The sequence below is a fragment of the Hetaerina americana genome, unplaced genomic scaffold (assembly GCF_022747635.1).
Source record: "Hetaerina americana unplaced genomic scaffold, ioHetAmer1.1.p SCAF_3, whole genome shotgun sequence".
NCBI lineage: Eukaryota > Metazoa > Arthropoda > Insecta > Odonata > Calopterygidae > Hetaerina > Hetaerina americana.
In genome coordinates, this window is record NW_027286874.1 from 34,922,626 (window position 1) to 34,949,556 (window position 26,931).

At 34.6% G+C, this 26,931-nt stretch overlaps 1 protein-coding gene across 2 annotated transcripts in view; it reads right to left on the minus strand.

The window, feature by feature from the left end:
* The window catches only part of RanBPM (Ran-binding protein M), a 64,695-nt gene that overhangs the window by 26,580 nt on the left and 11,184 nt on the right, over nt 1-26,931 (minus strand). For both annotated transcript variants that reach the window (XM_071588721.1, XM_071588722.1), the window contains exons 2-6: nt 20,642-20,753; nt 18,832-18,884; nt 18,357-18,547; nt 10,127-10,311; nt 2,994-3,106 (exon numbers count right to left, since the gene is read on the minus strand). In XM_071588721.1, the coding sequence (XP_071444822.1) occupies nt 2,994-3,106; nt 10,127-10,311; nt 18,357-18,547; nt 18,832-18,884; nt 20,642-20,753 (654 nt within the window). The remainder of the gene's footprint in view (nt 1-2,993; nt 3,107-10,126; nt 10,312-18,356; nt 18,548-18,831; nt 18,885-20,641; nt 20,754-26,931) is intronic.

The following is a 26,931-nucleotide window of genomic DNA, read 5'->3' on the forward strand; positions in this document are numbered from 1 at the left end:
CCGGTCGAATTGAATGATTTTTAGAATTTGAAATTGCATTTTATTGTAAAAGACCTGGGGTATGATATATTCTAAATACAACAAATGATTAAATACACTGAAAAAACTTCTAAACTAAACAACGCCTTGACAAAAAATGGGGTTGTCAATATATTTACTAAACCTGACGTCATTACACACTACTCGTTTTGAAATTTACTCCATGAAGATTTACAAGGTAGCACAGATTCATCCATCACCAAGTTTTGCAGATAAAATTGAGGTCAAACATTTAACCACCTTGATTTTCATGGCATTGGAAATATGGGAAGTTGTTTTAGCAGAAATTCTAGTAGCTCGTAGAAATTGCACTATTATGAGATTTCGCATTTAAATTGAAAAGGTTCAATGTAGGGTGGATTTGTGGAAAAGACTTGTAATTTTGACTAGCTATATTTAATAATTGTGATAGAGTGCTGTAGTTCAACATCCAACATGATGTGAAGCTTATTTATCTCATTTACTACTCTATATGAAATTTACTCCATATTGCAATGGAAAAGAGGCAACAAAAATTGCATTTTACAAATGAGGAGCTCATTAAGGGAATGAATAGCATTATGATTAGTGTTTGGTTGAACCCTATTCATCTTGAGTACTGCCCTAAAAAATCATATTTTATGATCATTTTACACTTTCTCTATTAGGCTCATTCTTATTTTGAAATTAAGTTTGATTGGACGGAGGCCCTTTTTTAATGAAAAATTGGATGACTTTATTCATTTATTAGGACATGTACCCTGGTCAGACCACCTAATCCAACTAAGGGTAGATGATAGTTTCCATTGACTCCTCCCTTTATAACTACTGTTTCCCTTTGACATGCAAATGCTTTGGAATGAAAAAAGGGAAATTTTTTAGAAATATTTCTAGACATGTGAAATGGTATCCATAAGAACTGTGAAGAATGTGGAGAGCAAGGTGATGGCCCATTACAATTCAAAGGTTGGGCTAGGGATAAGGGTGAATTAGTCAAATTAAGAAATAATTATAGGCAGGTCACTGAACAAGTAAAACTAAATGTAAATGTGATCTAAGTAATAAAGGTAACAACAAATGTAAGACTACTTGGAAAATGATTAACTCTGAGGCTAGTGAAAAGGATGGATACCCATAGTCCACCATTTACCACTAGGGATTTTGACCAATTTTGCAGGAGTTCTATGGATTAATTAGCTAGCAGCATCATCTCACTGGATGTTGCAATCCCTGAATTAATTCAGAAAAATTAATCCATCAACAAATACAATAACCTGGGTGAAAGTCATATCACCAGATACTTCTACAGTAGCCAAGCAGATGAAATGACCAGCAAGTAAGGATATATATGAAGTATCAAATAACCTTATTAAATCTATCATTTGTTATATATCAGAGCATCTAGCTTTGTTTTAATACATGTCTGTAACAATGTATATTCCCAGATAAACTGAAAATAGCTCCAGTACATAAATTTGTGACAGAAATAGCACTAGCAATTGCAGACAGTTATCTATTTTCCGAGTTTTTACAAAATTTTTGAATCTACTTTACACACATTTGCTAATACATTTTATTAAACACTTAGGGAAACAAGTGCTTCCTTCCTAAGCATAGTGCAAACATTAATTACAAATGCAACAATTTCAGAGCGTAAAAATCATTCGCCTTGACTGGGACTCGAACCCAGATCCCTCAATATCCGGTCGAGTGCTTTAGCCACTTAAGCTACCGAGGCGTCCTCTTAAACTCTGAATTGTTGCATTAAAATGCACATTAGCGGATGACTCCGTTAAAAGTTACTGTTGCGGCATCTCCCGCAGTTTCTTTGGAATTTGTCAAAGGGAAAACACCATACGTGTTTAAAGTTGGCTTTAACCTCGTGGACAGTGGCGCCTCGCGCACGACTACGAATGCAAGTGACATTGTATGTACGGTATTTCGTCATAACATCTAGTTCCTTTAAAAGCCCCAAAATTTCAGAGTTTAAGAGGACGCCTCGGTAGCTTAAGTGGCTAAAGCACTCGACCGGATATTGAGGGATCTGGGTTCGAGTCCCAGTCAAGGCGAATGGTTTTTACGCTCTGAAATTGTTGCATTAAAATGCACATTAGCGGATGACTCCGTTAAAAGTTACTGTTGCGGCATCTCCCGCAGTTTCTTTGGAATTAATTACAAATTTGCTAGGTCACCTAGTCTGATACATTAATGGACAGATAAAACAACATAACCAAATTCAGAATCATATATTTTTTGTTTGATTAATTTTAACCTGGACATTTTGATTTTTGATTATTTAGGTTCCTTGATTTTTGAAATTTTACTGAGGTAATTATGGCAGGAATGTAGAAAACTGGAGCTATTACAACATACCTTAGAGGTTGGGCAAGAGAAGAAGGTGTTTAGCCTCAATCATGCACCAATAAAAGCATTTTATTACTGATATTCTTATTTTAAAGCCTCCAAGGGGTTTAAAAATCCCATACCATGATCAGTGCCTGGTAAAGGATATATCCCTTACACAACACCTTATTTGGGGTTAAAATCACCATATTAAAGCAGTTCTAACTTTAAAATAAAAGAAACTAATAAAGATGTCAACCTTAACCTCTCAAATCACTACAAAATTCATTATGTACCTGAGGTACTACACCAATTCAGAAAAACTATATGTTGAAAAACTACCATTTTTCGGGAAAATCAACAGGACGTGGAAGAGAAATGACTAGCTGAAACAAGGGCCATTAAAGAAATAAACCTACCACTTCTACAAAGAGCAAAAGATGATATTTTGAAATATATTCGCCCAAGTTTCTAGAGTTATTGACAGCCTTCAATTAACTAGGTTATATTTATGGTAATGGTAATAATTGATTGAGAAATTTACATTGAAAATTCCTGGAGGTAAAGAAGAGTGAGAATGCCTCACGTGGACACATGCAAAATGCTGACTATATCCTTTGAAATTGACTCACTTTGCCTATTTTTGATTGATGCAAGATCTTCTTCAAATGACTGCCCTGTTGCTCGAGCAAATGCTTCAGCTGTTGCACAGTATCCATGATGCACTAAGTACGTTGACACCATTCTAGGGCAAAAAAAAACTCCATTAATAACAAATAAGAGAGGAAATTCAACAATGAATATTTTTATCTAAGTATCACTTAGTTTAAATACCTAAATGATTTAAATTTGCTACTATAAGTCAAGACTAGCATGAAATATACACAAGATTGTCCATCAATAAGTTGAGAAATGTGCTTCCAAAGAGACAGTATGCATTAATTTTGATGCTAACAACATCAAAACATTTGTAAATATGATTCCTGATATGCCAAGCACAACATTTAATCAGACTTTGAAGTAAGGAGTAATGTTAAAGACAGTCTTTGGTGCCCTTTGATTTACATGTAAAGTAAATTGGTAATAGCAAGGCCTACACATTAATTCAACAGTGGTTATTTGATAACATAGGTGATTCAACTTAAGCAAAGAAATAGAAATCATAGAATTGCATCACAAATTTATGGTTCAGCACACACATTTTCTATCATCTCAGCCTACCCATTCATGATTTTCATGTGTACATGTTTTTGGTGTCTTTTTTTGCTTCTGAAAGGTTAATCATTTGAATCAAACCATAGCCCCATTATGACTCGTTGTGAATTCAAATTAAAATTCTAGACATCACATCATTTTCCCTTTCAAACTGATTTGGCTTGAAATCAACAGGATAAGCAGCTGCATAATATGCTCAATACCAGTTCCATCGGCAGCATAATTAAAACTCTTCTTAAACCAAGGTGAAGGCTTAAATATATTGTTGAGATATTAGAAAATTAAGATACATAAAGTTATGATGGCTGACTAAATTGGATCAGAGGAGATGCATTTAAGGCTTGATTGCAAAATTTTGAACCATTTGCCGAAGAGGACATTTATAGAAATAATTCCTGCATTAGACCAACACAAATGAGATGAAACAGGTCTGTTTTCTACAACCTCCTTCCAGATAAAAGATTTGCTGGATAAAGAGCAACTAATGATGGTGGACAGGGAAGATTGTTGCAACAGAAAAAAATGCAATCATCCTCCTTAGGAGTTAGGCTTATCTTAGGCTTATCCAGATAAAACTGAAGTTGGCAGGAAGATGAATTTGATGTTTTATTTTGATTTGATGTGCATCTATCTCATCATCATCATAGATCAGCTTATGTTGATACTCTGAAGTACCTATATTTGGCCTTAGATGGCAACACAGTAAACACTAGCTAATCCAGATCGACTCTTCCGGACAGAGCCTCGTCGTCTATTACAGAAGGCTTATTAAGGGGTCACAAGAGGCAGAACTGCTATACATAATCTGCCAAAATATACGGTTAACTAGTAAGTACCTTAACTTGAGGCTGAAAATCATAATATTTCAACAATGTATGAAAATTACAGTTGAACACTTGAAATTTAGAATAAACTACTGCTATATGAAACAATTCATACATTCATCTGAATGCCACACATTCTGTACATGCAACACCTTTATTTGAAATAGATGGATAGTTACTTCCAAGTGATTTAGTTAATATCCATACATGTCCGTACTCAATGATTACGGGATCATCTGGCCATTAAGTAAATTATGACAATAGTATCAAAAACATCTGGCAGTAAAAGAGGCACATAACTTAGTATTAAACAAGGTGACATTTATTGAGAAATTGGATAAAGAGCTTCCTGTTGAGAGCTGAGTCATTGCTTAAGAAACTATCTGATCTGAATCTATTTGCTCTAAATCGGAACTTTTTTATTAAAAAAATTATCTTAACAGTGTTTCACTTTATGAAAGTCATGGACCGCTTCTTCCAGAATGATCATAAACTCCTCTACCAAATTTTTCTCTATTTCTCGAATGGTGGCAAATCTTTTTCCTTTGAGTGGCATTTTTAGTTTAGGGAACAGGAAAAAATCACATTAGGCCAGGTCTGGTGAGTATGATGGGTGGGGAAGCACAGCGGTCTTGTTATTGGGGTGAAAAAACCACTCACAGCTCCTCCCAAGTTTGGCATTTTTGCCTGATTCTCTTTCTTAGGAGTTTCATAACCCCCAGGTAGTACTGTGTGTGGAATACCTGACCTTTAGATAGGTATTCTTGATGCACAACCCCCTTTGCATTGAAAAAAGGAAACATACCCCTTGGCATTCCTGCAAACTTGTCAAGCTTTTTTGGGAAGGGGGATGTTTCACCAATCCATTGTGAAGATTGCAATTTTGTTTAACATCATATCCATAAACCCATAACACATCACCTGTTATGATCCTGGACAAGAAGTTTTCTTCCTCTTCAGCTATATCAAATAGTTCCTGACAGACAGACTCTATGTTGTTTCTGATCCACTGTCATCAGGTGAGGCAATAATTTGGCCCCTTGATGTATCCTCAATTTTTCAGAGAGGATTTTAGAGCATGAACCAATCAAGATGTCACACTCTTCTGCAAGTTACCTGAGAATCAAACGTCAATTTGCACGAACGAGATTCTTCTTTTCCTTGATGTGGGGGTGACCAGTTGACATTGATGGACTTCCAGAATACTTGTTGTCTTCAACTGATTGTCACCCCTTTTTGAACCGGGTAAACCACTCATATCACGCTTCATGACATTTCCACCATAAGCCTTGGTAATCAAATCAAAAAGGTCTGCGAACGATTTGAAGAGTTTCAGGAAGAATTTCACAGAACAATGCTGTTCCTTCAAAGAGTTCATTTCCGCTGAGCAGATTTTCCGCTGCACTCCACCAGCACCCCTTCACATAAATGGCCGCACTAACCAACAACACACAATATCAGCCAAGTGGTTGAAGTCAGTTATTCAGGCAGTTTCCATGGACACAATACCTCCAAGCGCATCAATAAATAACCAACTGGAGGCAGGCAATAAAAAAGTTTGAGAACGTTTTGAACAAACCTCGCAAGTGTATGAATTATCATGCGAAAAGGAAATGCATGGCACTAATATGCAATAAACAATATAAAAAGCTGGCCAAATGCTTTCATGCAAAGAATGTAACTGCAAGTAGCTGTTATCTATGGCAGTTCAGGAGTTTTTATTGCCATGGAATAATATTTGAAATTAAAATGCATCTCTAGTGCTCGCAGAGAACCACTGAATCACTTCCACAATAATTGCAAGCACGGATGGACGAATATTTCTAATGAAATGGGTCTCTACTAATGATCTTTGACATAAGCTATGCAAACTTTACAAATTGAATCTAAGTTTCCGGGATGAAAAATCAGCCAAGAATGGACTTATTTAATTCTGCATGGCAATGTTGACGGTAACTACAAGTTGAAGAGTATTGCCATGTTAAAATATTGACAAACTCAAACTCTGAAAGAGCATAATGGTCTGATGATCTCTCTTCTACCAGAAAATAATTCAGTGAATGCATGATTTATTGGAGTTATCATGAAGGATTAATTCCACATTTATTCATTCCTTTGATGTTCTGGAAATTCCTATGCAAAAACTTAGTGATTTTTCTGAAGTACTGTAGACAGGTGAAAAACTGTAACAATTCAGTCCCATTAAAATTATCTATCACAGAGGTATTTATTTGTTAACAGATGATTAACTCCATTAACCACATTCCTCCAAGGTTAGCAAAAATCTCATTCGAGGGTTGCTATTTATATTTTCAGCCTAATAATGAAAAGACAGTAATTTATTGTTGAAAATGGGTTCATTGTTTTTCGAATTTCTCAATGATAATCAATACACTTTTGCAAGCGCTCGAACCAATTTTCGTAACACTTTTTCCACTCTGATTACTGTACCTCCAAACCATGGTTTTTGAATGCATCAATGGCTTCATCAGGCACCAAAAAACATTGGCCATGCAACTTTTTCTTGATAAACGGGAATAAAAGAAGTCATTTGGCGCTAAATAAGGGCTGTACAGAGGATGACCCACCAATTCGGCATTTTGGCCAGACAATAGGTACTTGTTTAAGCTGATCTGTGAGATCTTGCATTGCCATAATGAAGAATGATCCTTCACTGCCGCATCTTTTTCTGAATTTCACCAATCACTTCTGGCTAAAAAATGCTCCTGTACCATTCAGAATTCATAGCTCTATGTTGCTCTAATGGTACAGTTGCCATACTACCTTGAACAAAAAGTTCCCGGAATAACCACCGTGTGGCGCTCCCATCGTTCCGATTTGAGTTCTGTTTTTTTTGTTAAATTGGTACATCTGTTGTTGATATTCCCTTTAAATCTTAGTGTCATAACTTGACATTTGCCAAAGTTACGTAGCCAAGAGTACATCTATCTCTGTGTGTGTTGGCGATTTTTTACAATTTCAGAAATGGATTTAAATTTGCAACAACGAACTTGTATTAAATTTTGCGTAAAAAACGGATTTAGTGGCGCACGGACGTTGGAAATGTTGGAAAAGTGTTTCGGCAACGATTCTCTAAAAAAAAACGGTCGTTTACCAGTGGCACGAGCGGTTCAGAAGTGGTCGTGAGTCAATCGAAGATGATGAACGCAGTGGCAGACCATCGGCATCGAAAGTCGGTGAAAAAATTGATAAAGTAAAAGAAATGTTGGTCAATAACCGCAAATTAACCATCAGAGAAATAGCGGAGGACTTGAACATTGCCTATGGATCCGCCCAAGACATTGTGGTTAATGATTTGGGTTTCCGTCGTGTAGCAGCAAAGTAAAGACCTCAATTTCATGCAAAAAAGAGACCGTGTTGACGTCGCAAAAGACATGATTTGCGAGGCTGAATCCGATCCCACATTCATCAAAAGGATCATTACTGGAGACGAGACGTGGGTTTATGAGTACGACATGCAATCCAGACATCAGGCAAGTGAATGGCGTTCACCAAATGAGCCGAGACCAAAAAAACCACGTCGTTTTCAGTCAAAAAAGAAGGCAATGCTGACGGTTTTCATGGATTACAACGGTGTAGTGCATCATGAATTTTTGCCAGAAGGCCAGACAGTAAACAAAGAGTATTATTTGGGCGTTATGAGACGTTTGCGTGAAGCAATTCGCCGAAAGAGACCAGAAATGTGGGCAGAAAACTCGTGGATTTTGCACCATGATAACGCACCGTCGCACAGTGCTATCATTATTCGTAATTTTTTGACGAAAAATGCAACAAATACCATCCAACAGCCACCGAATTCACCTGATTTGGCTCCCTGTGACTTCTTTCTGTTCAATCGAGTTAAAAAACCATTATGGGGAATGCGTTTTAGCAGCCGAGAGGAAGTAATGGAAAAATCGCAGGAAGCACTGATGGACATACCGAAAACCGACCGTAACTTTTGCAAATGTCAAGTTATGACACTAAGATTTAAAGGGAATATCAACAACAGATGTACCAATTTAACAAAAAAAACAGAACTCAAATCGGAACGATGGGAGCGCCACACGGTGGTTATTCCGGGAACTTTTTGATCAAGGTAGTATGCCCAGTTATTCCCATGAAACGCAATCATTTGCTTCGATGGGCTTCATGCATGAATCACTTTTGCAGGATTTGGCCCGGCTTGGAAGACCCATACAGTGGATTACTGTTTCGTTTTGGGCTCATTTGCATAGAATCAAGATTTGCCACCTGTGTCGGTGTTATACACCACTTTTAATGCAACACACGATTATATTTATTGAGCATTTATTTGCACCAAGTGACCAAGCACCTTTTTGAGCTTTTGTCAAATTATGCAGGATTCAATGATATCAAATATTTTTTTACAGCTAACTGTTCATGCAATATCTTATATGAGCTTGTCATACTAATCCTCAAGGATGCCTCAATCTCACAATAAGTCACATGATAATATTCCTTTACTAGTTCTTGCACAGCATCAATATTTTCCTGTACAACTGTATTGGACGACCTTTAAGACTTTCGTCACTGAGCGAGAGCAGTGGCCATGATGGAATTCGTTATACCAGTGTTTCACAGTGGCAAAGGATGGGGCTTCATCGCCAAAAGTGGAAGTAAGTTGATTGATGCACTCCTGTCTTGATAATCCATGTCAAAATTCATAAAAAATTATTGCAGGAAAATGTTGGAGAGTTAAATCCAATTTTTTGCTGAGACAAAATTTTTGAGTCACAGTAAACAACACAAGTTATGATCAATCGACAAAAATGTTCAGAATATAGTTAGTGTTAAAAGGGTTAAACTTTCAGATGGAAACATCAGATGGTGCCTAATCAAGGCTCAAAATATAAATAGCTACCCTCGTAGTATTTCCTGAATCATTATTGAATCTAAATGCTGCTGGAAATTTAAGACGTGCTTAACTGATGTTGTGTCACATTATTAACATTATACAAACCATTCTAAGTGAATTTTTTACTAGTTTTTACTACGGATCCACCATTTTCAACAATTGACTGATAAAATCAAGTTATTTGGATGATGACAGTCAACTGTTAAAATAGCAGTATAGAATTAAATACAGAACATTTCCAAAAATATATTTCTCCATAGTATTGAACAATTTCACAAAATGAAACCTGATTCTATTATTTACATTATTAGTAATTATGCAAAATGGTTTCTTTTACAGTTGTATCTTTTTAGTCATTCATTTTATCAATTGGGAATAAATGATTTGTAAAAAAAAATCAATGGAATCAGAAATCAAAATTTATGAGTCAGAACAGGCATCTGTAAAATTGTTGAGTTGATCCATCACTACAACTAAATCATATATTTATTGAGTTTAACTCTTGCGGCAGATCTTTTTACAATTACATATGCCAAAGAAAACAAAACCTTGATGTGAAAATTGAATCTTGCAAATGCAATCAATTAATGATAATGTGTGCCTAGAATCATCACTTTGATATGCAACAAAGACCCTGCCCCTTAAAATATACAAATGTGTAGATTAAGAAGCCTAAAGACTACACCGTTCAGTTCAAACATATCCCAGTGAAATGGTCATGAACGTTATTTTCGACATATTATAAATATTTACCTTATATATCACTTGATAATAAATTCAGGATGATTAGCAATTCATTATTTTGTTCTAAAACTCAATTGTGTAGTCATATCACTGTTAAACATACTTGTGCAGAACAGCTTGCCATTCACCCTGTCCCTGGGGCACAGGATGCCGATGCACAGCAAGGCGAGTACGGGCACGGAGTTCACGGGCCATATCTTCCACATCAAATGCAAACGGACACTGGCCAAAATTTGCATCTACAACTTCTCCAGGAGTCTGAAGTCCTACCGTTGGGAACAAATTAGGCTGAAATAAAAATAGCAAACACAGTAAGAAAAGTAACCTCTGCCTTTTGACTTCAAAAACATAAAATTTAATTAAACAACAATCACATTGCAGCATGATGCCTTACCAAGCTACTTTAGATTTCATGAAAAAAAACGGATTCACTGTATTTTAGGTCAGTAAACGTAAAAGAAAATCAGAAAATAAATACTTGGTTATTACACATGAAATAAATCCCTTCCACAAAGTGATGCCTGGAACCATTCTATTCAAAGAAAATTAGGTTAAGGTAAGTGATAGTATAATGACCTAAACAAAAAAAATATTTCAATTTAATATTGTGGTGATAAATAATTGCAAATTTTTCCCAGATAAATCAATAGGAACATACTTATAACTACTGGAGTATTTTATAAGTTTTTCAATTTGCCACATAAAGGTGCAAACATTTTGGATCACAAGGGTCCTCAGGGGCCTTGTTCCTGATGATTGCTCGGTGAGCCAATATACTGGAAAACCAATATACACAATACCTGTAGGTGTAAAATGTTTGATTTTACAATATGGGTTTCTTCCACTACATCAAGCCTGAAACTGTAGACCTTATGAAATTACTACATTTGAAGCTGTGAAGGTAATAACCATAGAGCAATTGAATAAGAATTTAATTTCTAATTCTGAAAGGGCTGACTCAGATGGCCTATCTCTATCCAGGGTCTCTCACATATGGTGTGCAGATTTGAGTTCCTCATATCTTCTCATTTCTTCTTTTCTATGCATTGATTTGAAGGGGGAGACAATATTTTTCATATCCTCCTGGCATATGAATACCATAAGGGTAGCTGATTCATGAAAATTAGTCAACAATCACAAAAGAAGGAACAGCATGGAGGAACAAATACAAGGTGTGCTCAAAAAGTAAGGCGACTATATTTTAATGAAAAAATATTTATTTATTCTTCAATATTCAAGTTTTCCTCTTCAAAGCCCCCCCAGATATAATACACTGGTGCCAATGCTTTTTCCAATCCCCGAAGCAATCCTGATAAGCACTTTTTGGTACAGTCTTTAACTCTTCCAGTGATGTAGTCTTTATCTCCTCAATCATTGCAAACCTCCATCCTTTCATAGGTCTCTTCAGTTTTGGGAACATGAAAATGTTGCAGGGGACCAAATCCAGTGAATACGGTGGCTGAGGCATCATTTTGATGTGGTTTTTGGCCAAAAAATTGCTTAGAAGCAACACTGAGTGAGCAGGTGTATTATTGTGATACAAAAGCCATGAATTGTTTTTCCACAATTCTGGAGGTTTTTTTAAATTGCTTTTTGCAAACTACACATAACTTCAAGATAATACTCCTTGCTGACCATACGACCTTGTGGTAAAATCTCCTGATGCACTACGCCACGGTAATCGAAGAAAACAGACTAGCGAAACCTTGACTTTTGATTGAACTTGTGCGTGCTTTTGTCAATCTTGGTTCTCCTGGATTCTTGCATTGGGACGATTGGGCTTTGGTTTCAACGTCATAACCATATATACATAATTCATCACCAGTTCCTTTTGAGCAAATCAGGATCATCATTGATATCATTCCACAGCTCCTGAGCGATGCTCGTGCGACATCTTCTGGTCAAAATTAAGCAGTTTTGGAACGAACTTCAATGACACATGTCTCATGCACGAAACATCCAAAAGAATTGCATAACACGAGCCAACCGATATGCCAAAATCCTCAGCAACTTCTCTTATAGTGATTTTAAGATCTTTTAAAACAATTTTCTTCACTGCTTCAACGTTTTCATCTGTTATTGACATGAAGGGGCATCCAGGCAAGGTTCACCAATGGCATCTTCTTGGCCATCTTAGGAGAGCTTGTACCACTTAATGACATTTTTTTACTCAAAGGAGAGTTACCGTATGCTACCGTCAACATTTCAAGTGTTTTGGAACACTTAATTCCATTTTTTAAACAAAATTCGATACAAATCCTTTCACCCACTTTTTTTAGCAGAAAATCACAGAGCACACCAAAACATGTCTAACATATGTATCTGTCAATAACAAACTAAATATACAATATTATTGACACTGTCATAAAATATCAGGGACATCTGTACCAACACAACAAAACAAAAAAATCCAAAATCAAATGCATGATGCCCGCGTAATTTGAAGAGTCACCTTACTTTCTGAAAAAACCTCGTAGTTCTGATAACCCAGTCATTCATTGTCCATGTTTGTATGAGCCATACCATCAATTAAATGAACATACTAACTATGACCTGGTCTGGATAGCAATATCAAGTCCCAAACTTGGACTCAAGCTGCATTTGATATTTCCAATGGATGTTCCTATCACTCCAGTGAGCAAGGAAAAAATAGCAGGTAAGGTAGGAGGAAGAGATTGCTGGTTTTAAAGTTGAATCACTATTGCTAAAGAAGGAATTGGAGCTGAAAGTGAAGTGGGCGGCGGGGGAGTAGATGCAGAGCCACAAAAAACAGCATATGTTTGGGAAAATAAGGTACTATTGCTAACAAGTATTGGCGAACGTGTAACAAAGTACTAGCAAGAAACTGATAGCCACAGAAACAGTCTTGAAGGCATCTTCAGGTCAAAGTGATATTCAATGCATTTCGACCTCCGTGAATAGTGTTTCACATCTGGCCATCAGCTCTCCGATTGGCTCTTCTGAAGCTTCATTTTTCTCAAGGACTATGACTGGTTAGTCCAGAGTGTTGTGAAGTTACTCTTTTCAACACTGAGATATTCACTTATCTTACCAGTATGTCTGGCCTTCTAGTTAAATTTCTTTTCATCAAGACTCAACGTTTTGTCATATTTAAGCTTTAAGATAAAGGACTGTAATGTGTATTCACCTGGTCTTGAGTACCTTCTCTCTGTCACCAATAGTAAATTCTGCCAAAATGGAAAACCTTTCTAGGTTAAGATATGATTTATACCATGTATACCCACAGCAAAAAAACTTTTCTAATATTATAGATAGACACAAACACAAAGAAGTTGTGCTTAAGAAATGACATTTCCTATTCTTGGGATCAAACCCAGATATATTCTGACTTCAGTGGCATGTAAAGGAAGCCAAGAATCATCAATAATCTGATGACATTGTACAAAATATATTATCAGTAGTGAATACATGGTAAAATTTTAATTTTCAATTTGTTACAGAAATGGTAAATATTATAAAAATATAACAAAATTGGGTTCCCTCTTCATCCAAATTGCATACTTAGTGTGCAAGGGAATGGATAAAAAGTTGTTCCTTTCATGATTTTTGAAACACTAAGATTGATACACCTGAAATTGATATACCTATACAGGGTGCATGCCCTGAAATGTGCAATCCAGGGTGCAAGTCATGAAATCTATTTTTGTTACCGTACCCCTACTGGTCATGGCATCTTCGGACCAGTTGGATTAGGTGGGAGGAGGTACCTTAGCTGTGCTGATTTAGTGATCCCTATTTTGAGGCCATGCCATGATGTGAGACGGCGGAATCAAATTCTGTGCAAAACTTGACAAAAAAGCTGTCAAAACTCAAAAATTGCTTAAGCAAGCCTACAGGGAGTCTGCTCCAATGTAAAGGGCAAGTTACAAGGTGGGTGATTAAGTTAAGGATGGCCAGGAAGGGTTCGACAATAACCCCTGCTCTGGATGGCCATCAATAAGCTAAAGCGATGAAAATATAACATGTGTCCAAGAACGCACTGAAAGGATGTCAATTTGACAGCATTGAGGCTATCCAACACAATGCCATTAAAATAGCTTCAAATAAGGTTCTCGTCGGGGCCTTAAAAGGGCATGGGAGAGTCAGTGGAAAAAATGTGTAGATGCTCATAGAGAGTACTTTGAAGATTAGTAGCACTTTGTACTGATATTGTCAATGCATCTTTATTTTTAATATATTTCATGACTTTTAGGACACACCCTGTGTATTGGCTACAAATTATCGTTTTCCATGTTCAATTTAAATGTGAAGATAACATAATATTCACTGTGGTCATTTTTATGTTTCTTTCTGGTGTAAAAAACAATTTTATTCTCATTATACAAGGACATTGATGGCATTATTATATGTGATGAACTGAACATGGTTCTTTAGCATGAGTTTCATGATACATTTGAACTACACAGTATGTTTCATCATCATGGCCTGCAAAACATAATGATAATTTGACCAAAATACAATACAATACCCCCATTTCTGCTACAATCATTTACTTTGCAATATCAGATATACTTGATGAAAACTTTCCTCGTGAAATGATAGATGATGAATTTTGTGACCATCAAGCAGTCATCATTAAAGCTTCAAAATTTCTTTTTAGGCGGCATTCCCAGACAAAATGTAAAAAAAAGTTTTAAGATGAATCTATCCATTTCTTTGTCTTCATATTATTAAGAAACATTTATGAATATGTATTGAGGATTTTTTCTAAAATATTTCAACGCTGATTTTCCTAAAGAAAACAAGCCAGACACAGAATTCCTAGCCATGAGTCTAAAGATTCTGCATATTGAAACTCTATCCTCCTTGATACACATAAAAATGCCTTGAGAATTTTATGAAGTGTATTAATTAAGAGAAGAAAGACTTAAATTAGGTCCTTGGGTTCTCTACCTTGAAACAAATCAAAATCTGCTTGGTAAATTAATTAATCAAACAGATATGCAGCTAATTTACCAATGCAAAGAAGAATCTCCTTCAAAACAATACTTCTAACTCAGAGGAAATAGTGAATAACTTCAACATTCAGTTTTACGAAGTACTACCTCCCTTTATATTTGAATTCACACACTAGATCCATTTTTCCTTTTTCTTCTCATTTATTTCTGTTTTCTACAGAATCACAGGAAGTGAATAGGGTAGTTTCTTCCTTCAGGAATAGATGGATTTCCTTTCTACATGAATAAGGCAAATAATAGCAAATTTACTTATCTTTAGAAGGAATTATAAATACATCCCTTACTGAAGGCCAATTCCTAGCATACCTATTAATTAGAAAGTGTACACACCATTCACCAAGGACTCCTTGTCAGATTCTAATAATCAGGAATCAATATCTCCTTGGCCCTCTCTTTTTCAAAAATCTTGCAAAAGGTATTTCAAAATTACCTTCCTCTATTTATAAAATATACTATTTTATTCATAATTCCAATATTGCTTTCAAAATACTAGACCTACCAACTTCCTTTTTTAAACCAAAGAACTAAATTTTCAATGTAACATATTAAAAAAATCTAATCTTATGTATCACTTATGACCAGTTAAGTCACCAACACATGTCACAGTCATGCAACACAATTAAACATAATTTACTACACTAAAATTTAAAGATACCTAAGATAAATGGAAATGCCAAAGGCTTCACTAGATATTTCTGAACTGATTGACAAAAATGGATAGATATACCCTCATTAATAACACCCATAGAAGTACCATTAGTGTCTGATAAAAACACCAGAAATTTGTTCAAGCTCTATCACATATCCATTTTATACCTCACAATTGACCTTACAGCCTCCATTTCAAAACATAAACCAAAAAGAGTACTGTATGCTCTATCACACGAATAGTCATTCCCTTAATTTTTAAAAATGAAAAGTTCAACCTTAATTTTGAAGTCAACCATTTTTTACGCTGATGACACGTATATAAGAAGATAAAACATGAAAACTAATCTTAGTACTCAAACAATATGCAATGTCTTTGTAGTTTCTTCCAAAAAAGCTGAATCTGCACTGAGAAGACTTCTTTAGTTACTATTTCAAATTTAGAAGTCATTCAGATGCAAAATTCCTAGCTCTCTCCGCGAATGAAATGCAAAATTGGCAAACACATTAGAGTATAACAGACAATTTACGGACCATTGCTCTCACCTGGGAAAAAAGTATAACAACTCACCTTTCCACATAATATTAATATTCATAATTTTAAAATATTCATCATATTCTTCAAGTCATCAAGATGAGAGACATGAAAGTGTAATAACTAAGGAAATGTAATTACTACGATACTAACCTGACTGGATTTTTATGGAAGAGAAAGAATAACGTATCTGTTTTTCCTTTGCAGTAGTCACTAAAATAAACCTCCCACAATATCCGCCACTATACAGTCTCAACTCTTGAGAATAGTGGAAAAGGATTAATATAAAATAATTCCATTGAGAGAACAACCAGTTGTAGAGATTTATCATTCCAAAGAATGAACCACAAAATGAGTAGTTTAAAACACAATGAGACTCAAAAGTACAAAAAAAGGATAACCTAACAATAAACAAGATTAAAACATGTCTTGGTCTGCAGTCAAAGCAGGAAAGATAATCACCAAATAAGACTAGGATAATACATTCTGCAACACATGGAAGAGTTCACTATTTAGGTAGAAAGGTCAATAGCAGTGGAAGAATCAAAATGGATATAATAGGCAGCGTGGAGATGTTGAAGAAGGCTTTCTATCATATGAAACAATTGATAATAACTAATTGTACGGGCATAGATAAACGGAAGTGATTCCCAAAAACTTATACGTGGAGTTTAATTTCTTATGAATGCAAAATGTGAACAACATGAACGGAAGAGAAAAGAAGATTGAAGGTGATTTAAATGTGGTGCTACAGAAAAAATGCAGGAAATGGACAAAAAAAGTAAAAATGAATAAGTACAAAGTGCGACATCATAACTTCCTTTTTTAAAAGTATTTTGCATTTGAAAAAAGGAAGTTATGTTGCCGCACCCTGTATTTAAAAAAATTAAGTAAAGAGAGATACCTATGAAGGACACTAATATGAAGAAGATGGAAATAACTGAACACATCCTAAGGCATGGTAGCTAACTGAAAACCACAATTGAAGGAATTATTATTGATTAATTACCTATTAAGCTGCAAAGCCTAAACTCAAAGGCAGAACTTAAAGTTTGTTTTGCATATTTTTGAGCAGCATTTAATTTAAAAAATCAATTTTACTTTTACTTAATGAGCTACTATATAAACCCATATACCATGCAAAAAAATTTTCCCCAAAAAAACCAATGAAAAAGAAGGAGCACATCTCTCTCTTAGCTCTTGACCTTTTTGAAGATCCTGAGGTAGACGAGTCAAACCCTCCTCTACCTCCTAGGCTATGAAGCACATCATGAGGTCAGAGAGGGTCAGTATCACCTGCTATCTTGAAATTCAAGGCCATCAGGCACTAGCTAGAACACCCTATCATAAGTATGTCATGTTACCACATGAATGTTTTTCAGCCGCTACATTGGCATTAGGATTTCAGTCTGCAATAATTTGCACACAGTTCAATGTAGATCTTAAAATGAACAGGAGCAAAAAGTCACAGGATTTTACAAATGAAAAGCTGAAAGATAACTAAAAATGTACTGATGAAAGAGGAAATAAATCTGCATGACAAAAGTATGGTATGTTGAAATCTTGCAAAAGAAACTGGATGAATGGACTGGATGAAACTGGTTGCATTTCTAATACATTTCTGGTACTAATATGGGCAAAACAGGTTTTTGAGAAAAACGTGCCAGCTGTCCTTATCTTTGAACAATGGCCAAGCACATAAAAGATATAGGGACAATTAGATAATGTAGTATTGAGAGAAATGGCTGTGACTTGACATGTGAAGGACATTGGCTATGGGTTCCTTAATCACCACCTGTTAAAAATGCTGACATAGTGATGTTTGCTACTAAATATATTAAAGTAAGTAACTTTTATTCCATTAAACATTATCATTTGTCAAGCATGTCAAATTTATTCATTAATTTCAGTACTTAAAATTAGGGCATGCTTAGGTGCACGTGGTACAGAGGTTTATATGACAGTTCCATAAAATTCAGAATTTATAGCAAAAAGAGCATTTGGAATAGAACCACTTTGGTTGTTTCCTTGGAGGAGCATCTGGGATTTGGTAGTATGCACAAGATGTACCTAATATCCTTCATGCAAACAAATCCCTTAATAGGCATTGCAAATCATTGCTATGTTACCATAAGATTTGCCTTAAATTTAAAATAAGAGCTACAACATACCGGCAAATCTGTGAATGCTATTCCTAGGTTTTGACCATTTTTAGTGTAGAAACAGGTATTATCCACCAAATTTACTCCACAGCCTATTACATCACCAGTTGTAAAAGTTGGACCATAAGGCTGACCAGTTCCAGAAGAGCAGAATGAATGGCCATCATCTCCATGGTAGCCATATGAAAGCTTGTCCCAACCTGGATCACATAAAATAATTGAGTCGTTAACTTATAGGGTTTGAGGCAGAAAAATTACTATTGTTTTCAATTTAAATATTAGTGTCACAATCTAAAATGTTTTCTGTACTTTTGTAAAGACTTCCTAACGCAGTGTTAAAATTTAATGGTACATAATAATTTACATTTATATGTATAATGGATTTAACGAAATAAATATACGAGGACAATATGAATAGCTAAACTGAAATTGCATCATTTCAAGATATCATATTTTACTATTTCTCATGACAAAAAAACTTTACCTGGAAGGCGATTCATATTAACGCCTACAGCAGACAATCCGATGCCCATATATCTGAAATAGCAGAATCAACATATGAGAACTACATAAGCTATGGGCAGTAATTGATACAGTATTGCTTTCGATTAGCCAGCATCTCAGCCATTTAACAATTTGTTTATTATGTCTCTATTAGCACATAATTGAAATTATCGTTGGTCAAAACCAGTAATAGTTTCATCCTAACTTGTAGAGAATAAAATAACCTACTTATTCAGGGTTCATGGGAGGAGAGATGGGGTAATTAGCTAATTTGAAAACTCATTAAAGTCAGGGAAATAAAAGTAAAAAAACGAATATTCAAGAGGAGAGTGGATTCCAAACTTGAACCATTGGAATGCCGACATTCAAACCTTGACTTCACATTTTTCTTCATTCCTGACTCCATGTAAATCAATTAAGCTGTCATTAAGTTGAATATTGATGCATTTTTATAATGACTATCGAAAAAGTTAATTGTGAACACAATCTAAACTGCATGAAATGCTGTTGTTTCTTTTGGTTTTCTAATGGTAGAGGTTTATTTAGATCAACTAAAATAACATCACAGCAGTTGAAAAACCTAGGCAGTAGATATTATTTTACAGTAACTAATACTTGTTTGTCAATTTCAAATACTTGAACAAGGACACAATAAACATGAAGCCAAAAGTTGAGCATTCCAAAAGAAATAGACATGGAAGTTGATAACTTCCTAGAAAGTTGAACACGTTTCAAATCTGAAAACAAGAGAAGAGAACAAGCTCCAAATTTTAATTATGGGCACATTAAATTGCTATTTCATCTGACTAAAAGTAAATACTCAATAAAAAAATATCTTTTTAAATCATCATTATTTTTGACATCCCAAGAGATTTGTAAGAGTTAAGAAGATCCCAAAAAAATAAAACACACTAATTCTTTAATGGGGTAATTATTATTATTATTATTATTACTTTGTTCATAATGAACACTGCACATCATTTACAGAGAGTGTGTACAGGTAACGTAAACACCTTGAAAGTGTAGCTTATAATGTTGTCATTTTATCTAAATTAGATAAATACTTTCAATTTCTATACAAAAATTGCGCTTCAAATTTTAGTGTTCTTCTTCTTCTGTGAAATCGTCCTAAACTAGATATCCACTGACTCTCAGACCTTTGTTCAACACATTCTTTTGTAATTTCTGCCTGCTGTTGAACAACCTATTGATCCTTTTCCTTTCTCTTCTACTTTTTCCATCGATATTTACTTCAGTGATTCCTCTCTGTAAACAGTCCCTTTTCAATATGCATCCAACCCATGTATTTTTCCTTGTTTACACACACTAACAGAAATCTTTCTTCTCTAGTTCCACCTAACACTTGTTCATTTTATTTAAGTGTTTCCTAAGATTCTTTAAACACTTTGTTTGTACATTTTTGTACAAAAGTAATATCTTATTTAATTTATTATAATCCAGTGGGATATTTAACAGGCACTAAATCCATAAATGCACTAAACATGTTTTCCCTCCTGATTTCAATTTTTCAAAAGCAGTAATTATACCTATTTTTCACTAGCCCCCTCAAAAACAAAAATTTGATGTATTACTTAATGGAAAATTTTGTGATGTTTACAGGAAAAGACAATCAAGAGAATAGTATTTAGATCAAAATGTCATGATACCAAATTCAGATTTTAACAGGACTTTGAGTTGGCCTATAATACAATAATATTTATTGTTCTTTCTTATTTTTAAAGGAAAGTTGACCCATCATCAATGCCATACAGTGATAAAGAAATACCAACCCATCTCTTCCTTTGCTAACTATCTTCACTTCAAAATAATATAAACCACACGCTGATGGAATTGGATGTGTTGCACGGACACTGGCGGCATCCTTGTGTGTTTTACCATGGCCTGCAAAAAGAATAAGAAAATTTAGCTAAGGAATTTAGTACTGCAGTAACTAAAATTACCCATTTTAAGAATGAAAAATAACAGTCACAAGCAAAATATTAAATTTGAAAAATCAAAGTTTTAATAAGAATACAATGCCAACATATTTAAGTATTTTCCCCAAGTTTATTTTTTAGATCATTTGCACTGAAAAAGCAATATAAATAATAAAATGAAATTTCCAAAATAGTATTGGCTAGAAAACACTAAAAATTGGAAAATGCTATGCTAACAAGGTGGTGGATGAAAAGAAAAGAACATACTCCCAAAGTATCAACTTTACAAACACATGGTGCATAAATATACAACAATTTTGATTGAAAGCTCATTTTATCTCAATTTTCAAAGGCTACTAATGTCCCCTCTATTTATCTCTATCAATCTAATAAACTCTAATTAGACAATTCCATCTCCTGCCAAGCTGAAGATGGCTATTATATTTTGACATTGGTGACTGAAAAATAAAAAGCAGTTTTCAAGACTGAGCATGCCTATATCATATCAGTCCTAAATTGGCTCACCATATATTATATATCATATGGTAAGAGAATACTTCAAACTAAAAGATTCATACACATAATTGAATACTGCTATGTGATCTTCGTAAATTGGACTACAACAATCAAATTAAAAAAAATAATATCAACTTTTTCTTAGCTAGCACAATAATTTTTTCATACGTTCTAATCACCATGTACACATCATCTTCATTTTCAACCTTCTTACTTGCATGACTTAACTCCCCTATTTTCCTCAGGGTAATATTTCTATTAGAGATAACTCCCCACTCTCCTTATCAATTCCCTACATATTTTATGTGCATGAGATTGGATCTTCACAATGTGGGAAATAAAACATTTTACCACTCAATATTCCTGTTTGCCAACAAACTATTGAATACATTTCAAGGACACATTTTAGCAAATCAATTGTCATTTTACGAGTAATCATCTCTTTGTCTTCTGCTTTTACAATGATTCCCAGCTTGATGCCATTAAAAAAGTCACGGACACATTTGGTCTTCTATGGCAACCCATCCAAGGTTTGTGTATGGGTCACTCCATATCAAATCATACAGCCATCATTTCCCAAAATTTTGTTCCTTTTATGGTTATTGTAATAAATTCAAGTTTTACCAAATTTGGGTAAGTCCTTCATGAAACACATCAAATTAAGTTTCAAACTTTACCAATATTAATTATTATTAAAAATTGGTTTTGGGGAACAGTTGCTTCTAAAACTTACATAAATTTGAAACACTGCAGTATTTGGTTAATTTTTTCTGTTTACAAAAAACTATATTAAATAGATAAAATATAACATACACTAACATAACGCAATTTCCTCAAGAGACACAGTGAATGTCACAAAGATTGGTCAAAAACTAAATGGAAAGATTTTTTTTTGCTCAATTGCAATTTGACACTGGCGCTTAACCATCTTATTTTCATTCTTTGATGAGATTTGATTTGATTCTTTCAAGATGCTGGTATGATTGGACATAAGCAGGTGATTCTTCTAAGTGATGGAATAAAATTCCTACCAACTCTCTTATCTTATCCTCTGCGATGAGATTGGCAAAGCTAGTTGCAGTTCTTAAGGTAACATGTTTGCAAAAACTGTCATGGTCTTTACAATGAAAATTTTTTACGAGAAATGAGTTTCTTAGTGAGCAAAGTAATTTTTCAACAGACAAATATACTTTTTATCTCATTTCACATGCACATACAATATCCATAAAATGATTTGGAACATTGAGAAGTACTGTGGAATATCCAAGATTCACACAAAACATTGTGGAAGTTCGTAAAATATTTTGGAATATTTAATATCACCTTTTATAAGTACATTGTTGAAGCAATAAAATAATAAAAAAGCATATACAGCAAACACTCAATTTTCTGACCTCTAAGATGCATGATGAACCATGGATAATTGAAAAAAACAGATAACTGTACGTGGAAAATATGTACATGAAATAGATATATATGGAGACACTCCTTGTAATTAAATTGCAATTTTCAGCAATGGAAAGTGCAATTTTTCTATTTTCAGCCATTTTTTAAGGTTGGAATTATAATTTTACAAGAACACAAAACTATGCCCATGTGAATAGCAAAATGTATTTTCCTCAATAAATCACATAGCCATGAAAAAAACAAATGGCTGGTAAGGGCAAAATATTGACCAAAAATTGCTGATACAGATTCATATTCGTCATATGGTACAGCTTAAAATAATGCAGTGTTCATACTAAGTGGCTTATTTATTGCATAGTCAAGCAATAGTGTCTACTGGCCTAAAAGGAGAATATTATATTGTCAGAACTAATTATTATGAGGGAATCAATAACAGGAAAGTAGAGATGGTACAAAAATGTTTAAATTAAAACATTCAACACTATAGACAACTTTTAATTTTGTCATCAAAATTAAAAACTTTTAACAAAGCTGAGGTCTTTCTAACTCATACGTTTTGAAAGTATATAGAAGTTTCAAATCATTTAATTATCCTTACAATTGTAATTTTATTAAACATTTTGAGGAGCTGAGAAGAGAGAATTGTATGGATAACCTGCACACAGATAATCAAGAGTTTAGTGTAGACCATATTTGGATCAAGTGATTCTGACTACAATGGTAATGAGTGCTTAATTGAATTATATTATTTGTTGAATTTATTTCAACTATTAAGATAATCGATCAAAATTTTATTTGAATAGGAGGAGAGTTTAATTTCTGAAAAAAATTAGATTAGTTTTCTTATTTAATCTTCAGTTTTATGATACAACAGATGACATTGCTCTCCGGCATAGTTAAATCGACTATAGAAATACAATCACTTACATAATTGGTTGCTACTGCTAAAATATTTAAGAATATTATAGCTGTGTTCTTTGAAACACTATTTGATTATCAGTATTTGAATTCCATTTGATTTAAGTGAAGCTCCAATGGATTTACGTAGGTAACAGAGTTAATCAGCTGCTGAATGATGTGTATTGCTTCTGAAGCATTTTTTGTGATATTTTTAAGCAAATGAATGATTTGGGACTTTCATTTGATGATAGTTACTACGAAAAGTACTTTTATTTCTTCCAAAGGAATTTCCAGAGCATCAAATTGGTATTTAGTAACTTAGAGGAAGAAATGATTTATGGAACCAGCCTATAATAACTGTGATCAACTATGCATTTGCTGAATATTTTTTAGGTAGATTAGTCATTTATTACTCTCTTCAGAGATTGCCCAAATTATACCATGGCAACACTACTCAACATGTGGCTATGATCAGCATTAGAACACAGATGCATAAACACCCTTCCTTTAGTGATTTTGCATTCAGGGATCTTAAGAGTCACTTACAAAAATTCGAGTGCTTTCTGTCAAAACTATTCAGTACTCATCTATTTCAACTGTATTACACATCTCAGATTACTGTGATGCATATTCAATCATCAGTACTTGTTAATGTTCGGTAAAATGTTCAAAAACATCACTATCAACACTCCTAATTCCCTTTTGTTAATAATATATGAATATATGACCACTACTTGCATCTAAGTTTTCCCTACACAAGCATTTGGAAAGTTTTTCATGATGCCATCTCCTATGCCAGCACCACACATTTCAACTTTACTTGAACTTTAATAGTAGTAGTATTTAGGGAGGCGACCGACAGCTGAGGTCATTTGCACCATAGGGGATGGACAGGAAAGGAAGGGTGGAGAGAAACCCGGCGTCGGCATTATCCTACTCTTTACGAAAGGCGCCAAGGGGTCCGCAGCTTAGCGTCCCATCCGATGGACAGCGCACTCACTCAAAGTGCCCTCCACAAAGCACCTCAAGTAGGGATCGAGATACCTCTGAAGAATATTCAACACCACTGGGATTTGAAACCAGGCCCTCTGGATGGGAATCCAGTACGTTAGCCCCCACACCATCTTGATCCCCTTGAACTTTAATGGGCATATCACCTGGGGATTGCCTTTTTCTATAATTCAACTTCCAATGATCATTTCCCAAACCTGCCTTTCTATTATATAGAAATGTCATTCAAACCTAAGAGCAAATACATGAACTTTACTCTACCTTTTCAGATTGTAGTGTGTAAAGTTATATGAAACTCCCTAAAGAAACCTCAAGTTATTAATGCTCGAAGTTGCATTTACTTTTACCGTCACTCTTCTCTGGTGCTATTGTCAACAATTACTTTAGTTATTCTTCCACAAGATCCCATAAAAATTGAATATCTAGGTACCTGGAGATTCACAAAATCATACAGACGGAATGAACTATCTATTTCAGATTTGTGACATCTTCAAAATGCCCAGCAATGAGATGAACATATTAATTACATTTCACGTAGCAAAATTATTCATGCTTAAAAATGTACAGCCAGAATATTAATTGCAATATTATAAATTTTTAGGACTATTTTCATAGAAACTTGCATGCTCAACACATATTTCAGCTGAGTACAGCAAGGTGGTTTCTCATAAACCTTTCGTTAGCCACCTGCATTAAAAGACCAAAATCAAGTCTGAATTAAATCAACCAGGATTTACTGCAATCATGACATGGATCAAGCTGGGCAATTTTTGCTTTGGGATAATATGAGGAAAACACACAGGATAATACCTTTTAACCCTATACCCGTTTCTCTTACAAAGGTTATCAAAGGACCATGTACCTCTAAGATACATTAAGGAGGTTACAAATTATAAAATGATGACCAAAGAGATATAATTTAACAGAACATTATGTGTTTTCAGCCATTAAAATACAAATCACAAAACTGTGTGATTCTGGCAGAACTGAAATAAACATAGTTCACAGAAATAATCATGTATAGAACATATTATGATAAATATTCACGAAAAATATTTACGTAGAAATAATATAATCTAAAGTAACTGACCAATACAGTAAATGCTTGAACAGTGTTTTACGGTTATGCTTTCTGGGTAAATTTTACATTTGTATCTTTTCAACATGGTCCTTTTCCCAACCTAGTAAACATTATAGCCCTTCCCAGGGATTTTGGATATCAATTGGTAAACTACATTAGTGAATGCAGATGTATTTGACAATGTTATTTACAAGGCAGTGTAATAGTCAGTCAGGCCATGTGATACATTTCCCCACAAACAACTATGTATGCTTAGACCCATTATTGTCATACCCTTATGAGGTTTTCTTAAAAACCTCAGAAAGGAACCTTTAATAGGGTATGCTTGATACTTGTGGTTGCCCCAGGCAGGGAGTAAATTTTCTTGATAACAGGCACTACGATATGCATTAGTTGAGTACAATGTGTGTGATTTTTGAGTTTCATTTCCATTTTATAGCTGCAAACATGATTTTTCGGAAGCTATGGTCAATGAGTAATTGCGAAAAAATGTCATCACTCATTAATTACACGTGATATTGCAGTGTATTCGGCTGCTGATTGTAGAGTCACAGCTCACTCCCAGCTGGTGCCTTTAGGCATCCTGAACTTTACCAAAGCTGTGTAATTTTTCGAGTATAAGATCTTCCTGAAAAACCACAACCTCCACTGAGAATGGAGGCCCCACATACCCTGATGTATGAATTTCATATGCTGTTCGATTAAGTACAAGGTGAACTTAACCATCACTGATCAAACTAACTTTGGATTGAGGCTTTATCACATTACGGCATATTTTCATGGATACATAACCAGGGAAGGGCCACTTACAGTTGAAAGCATTGGTCAGAGGTACACTTGGACCTCAACGCCAGTATGGTTAATTCTGAAAAAAGGTAAATTGTTTCCATAAAAAGTCTTTTTTTAAAAAATAACATACCATGACATGGGGTTTTTCTGAATGCAATCCATCTGTCTACAGATGTGTGGCATGGGAGAGAATAAAAGAAGTGATACAAAAGAGGTGCTATAGGCAATTGATACAAATAAATAGATTGACCTAGGAAGTAATGTAGAAATACTATGAAAAGTTGGTGAAGAGAGAAGCCTATTGAAAGACTAGCAAAATAGGGACATTGGAGACAGAAAGTATAGTGAAGATTATAATAGAAAGAACCAGAGATAAGAGAACCTCAGAGAAAGACCAATGATGATTTGAAAGAAGCAAATGGTGAAAGTTGTCAACGTA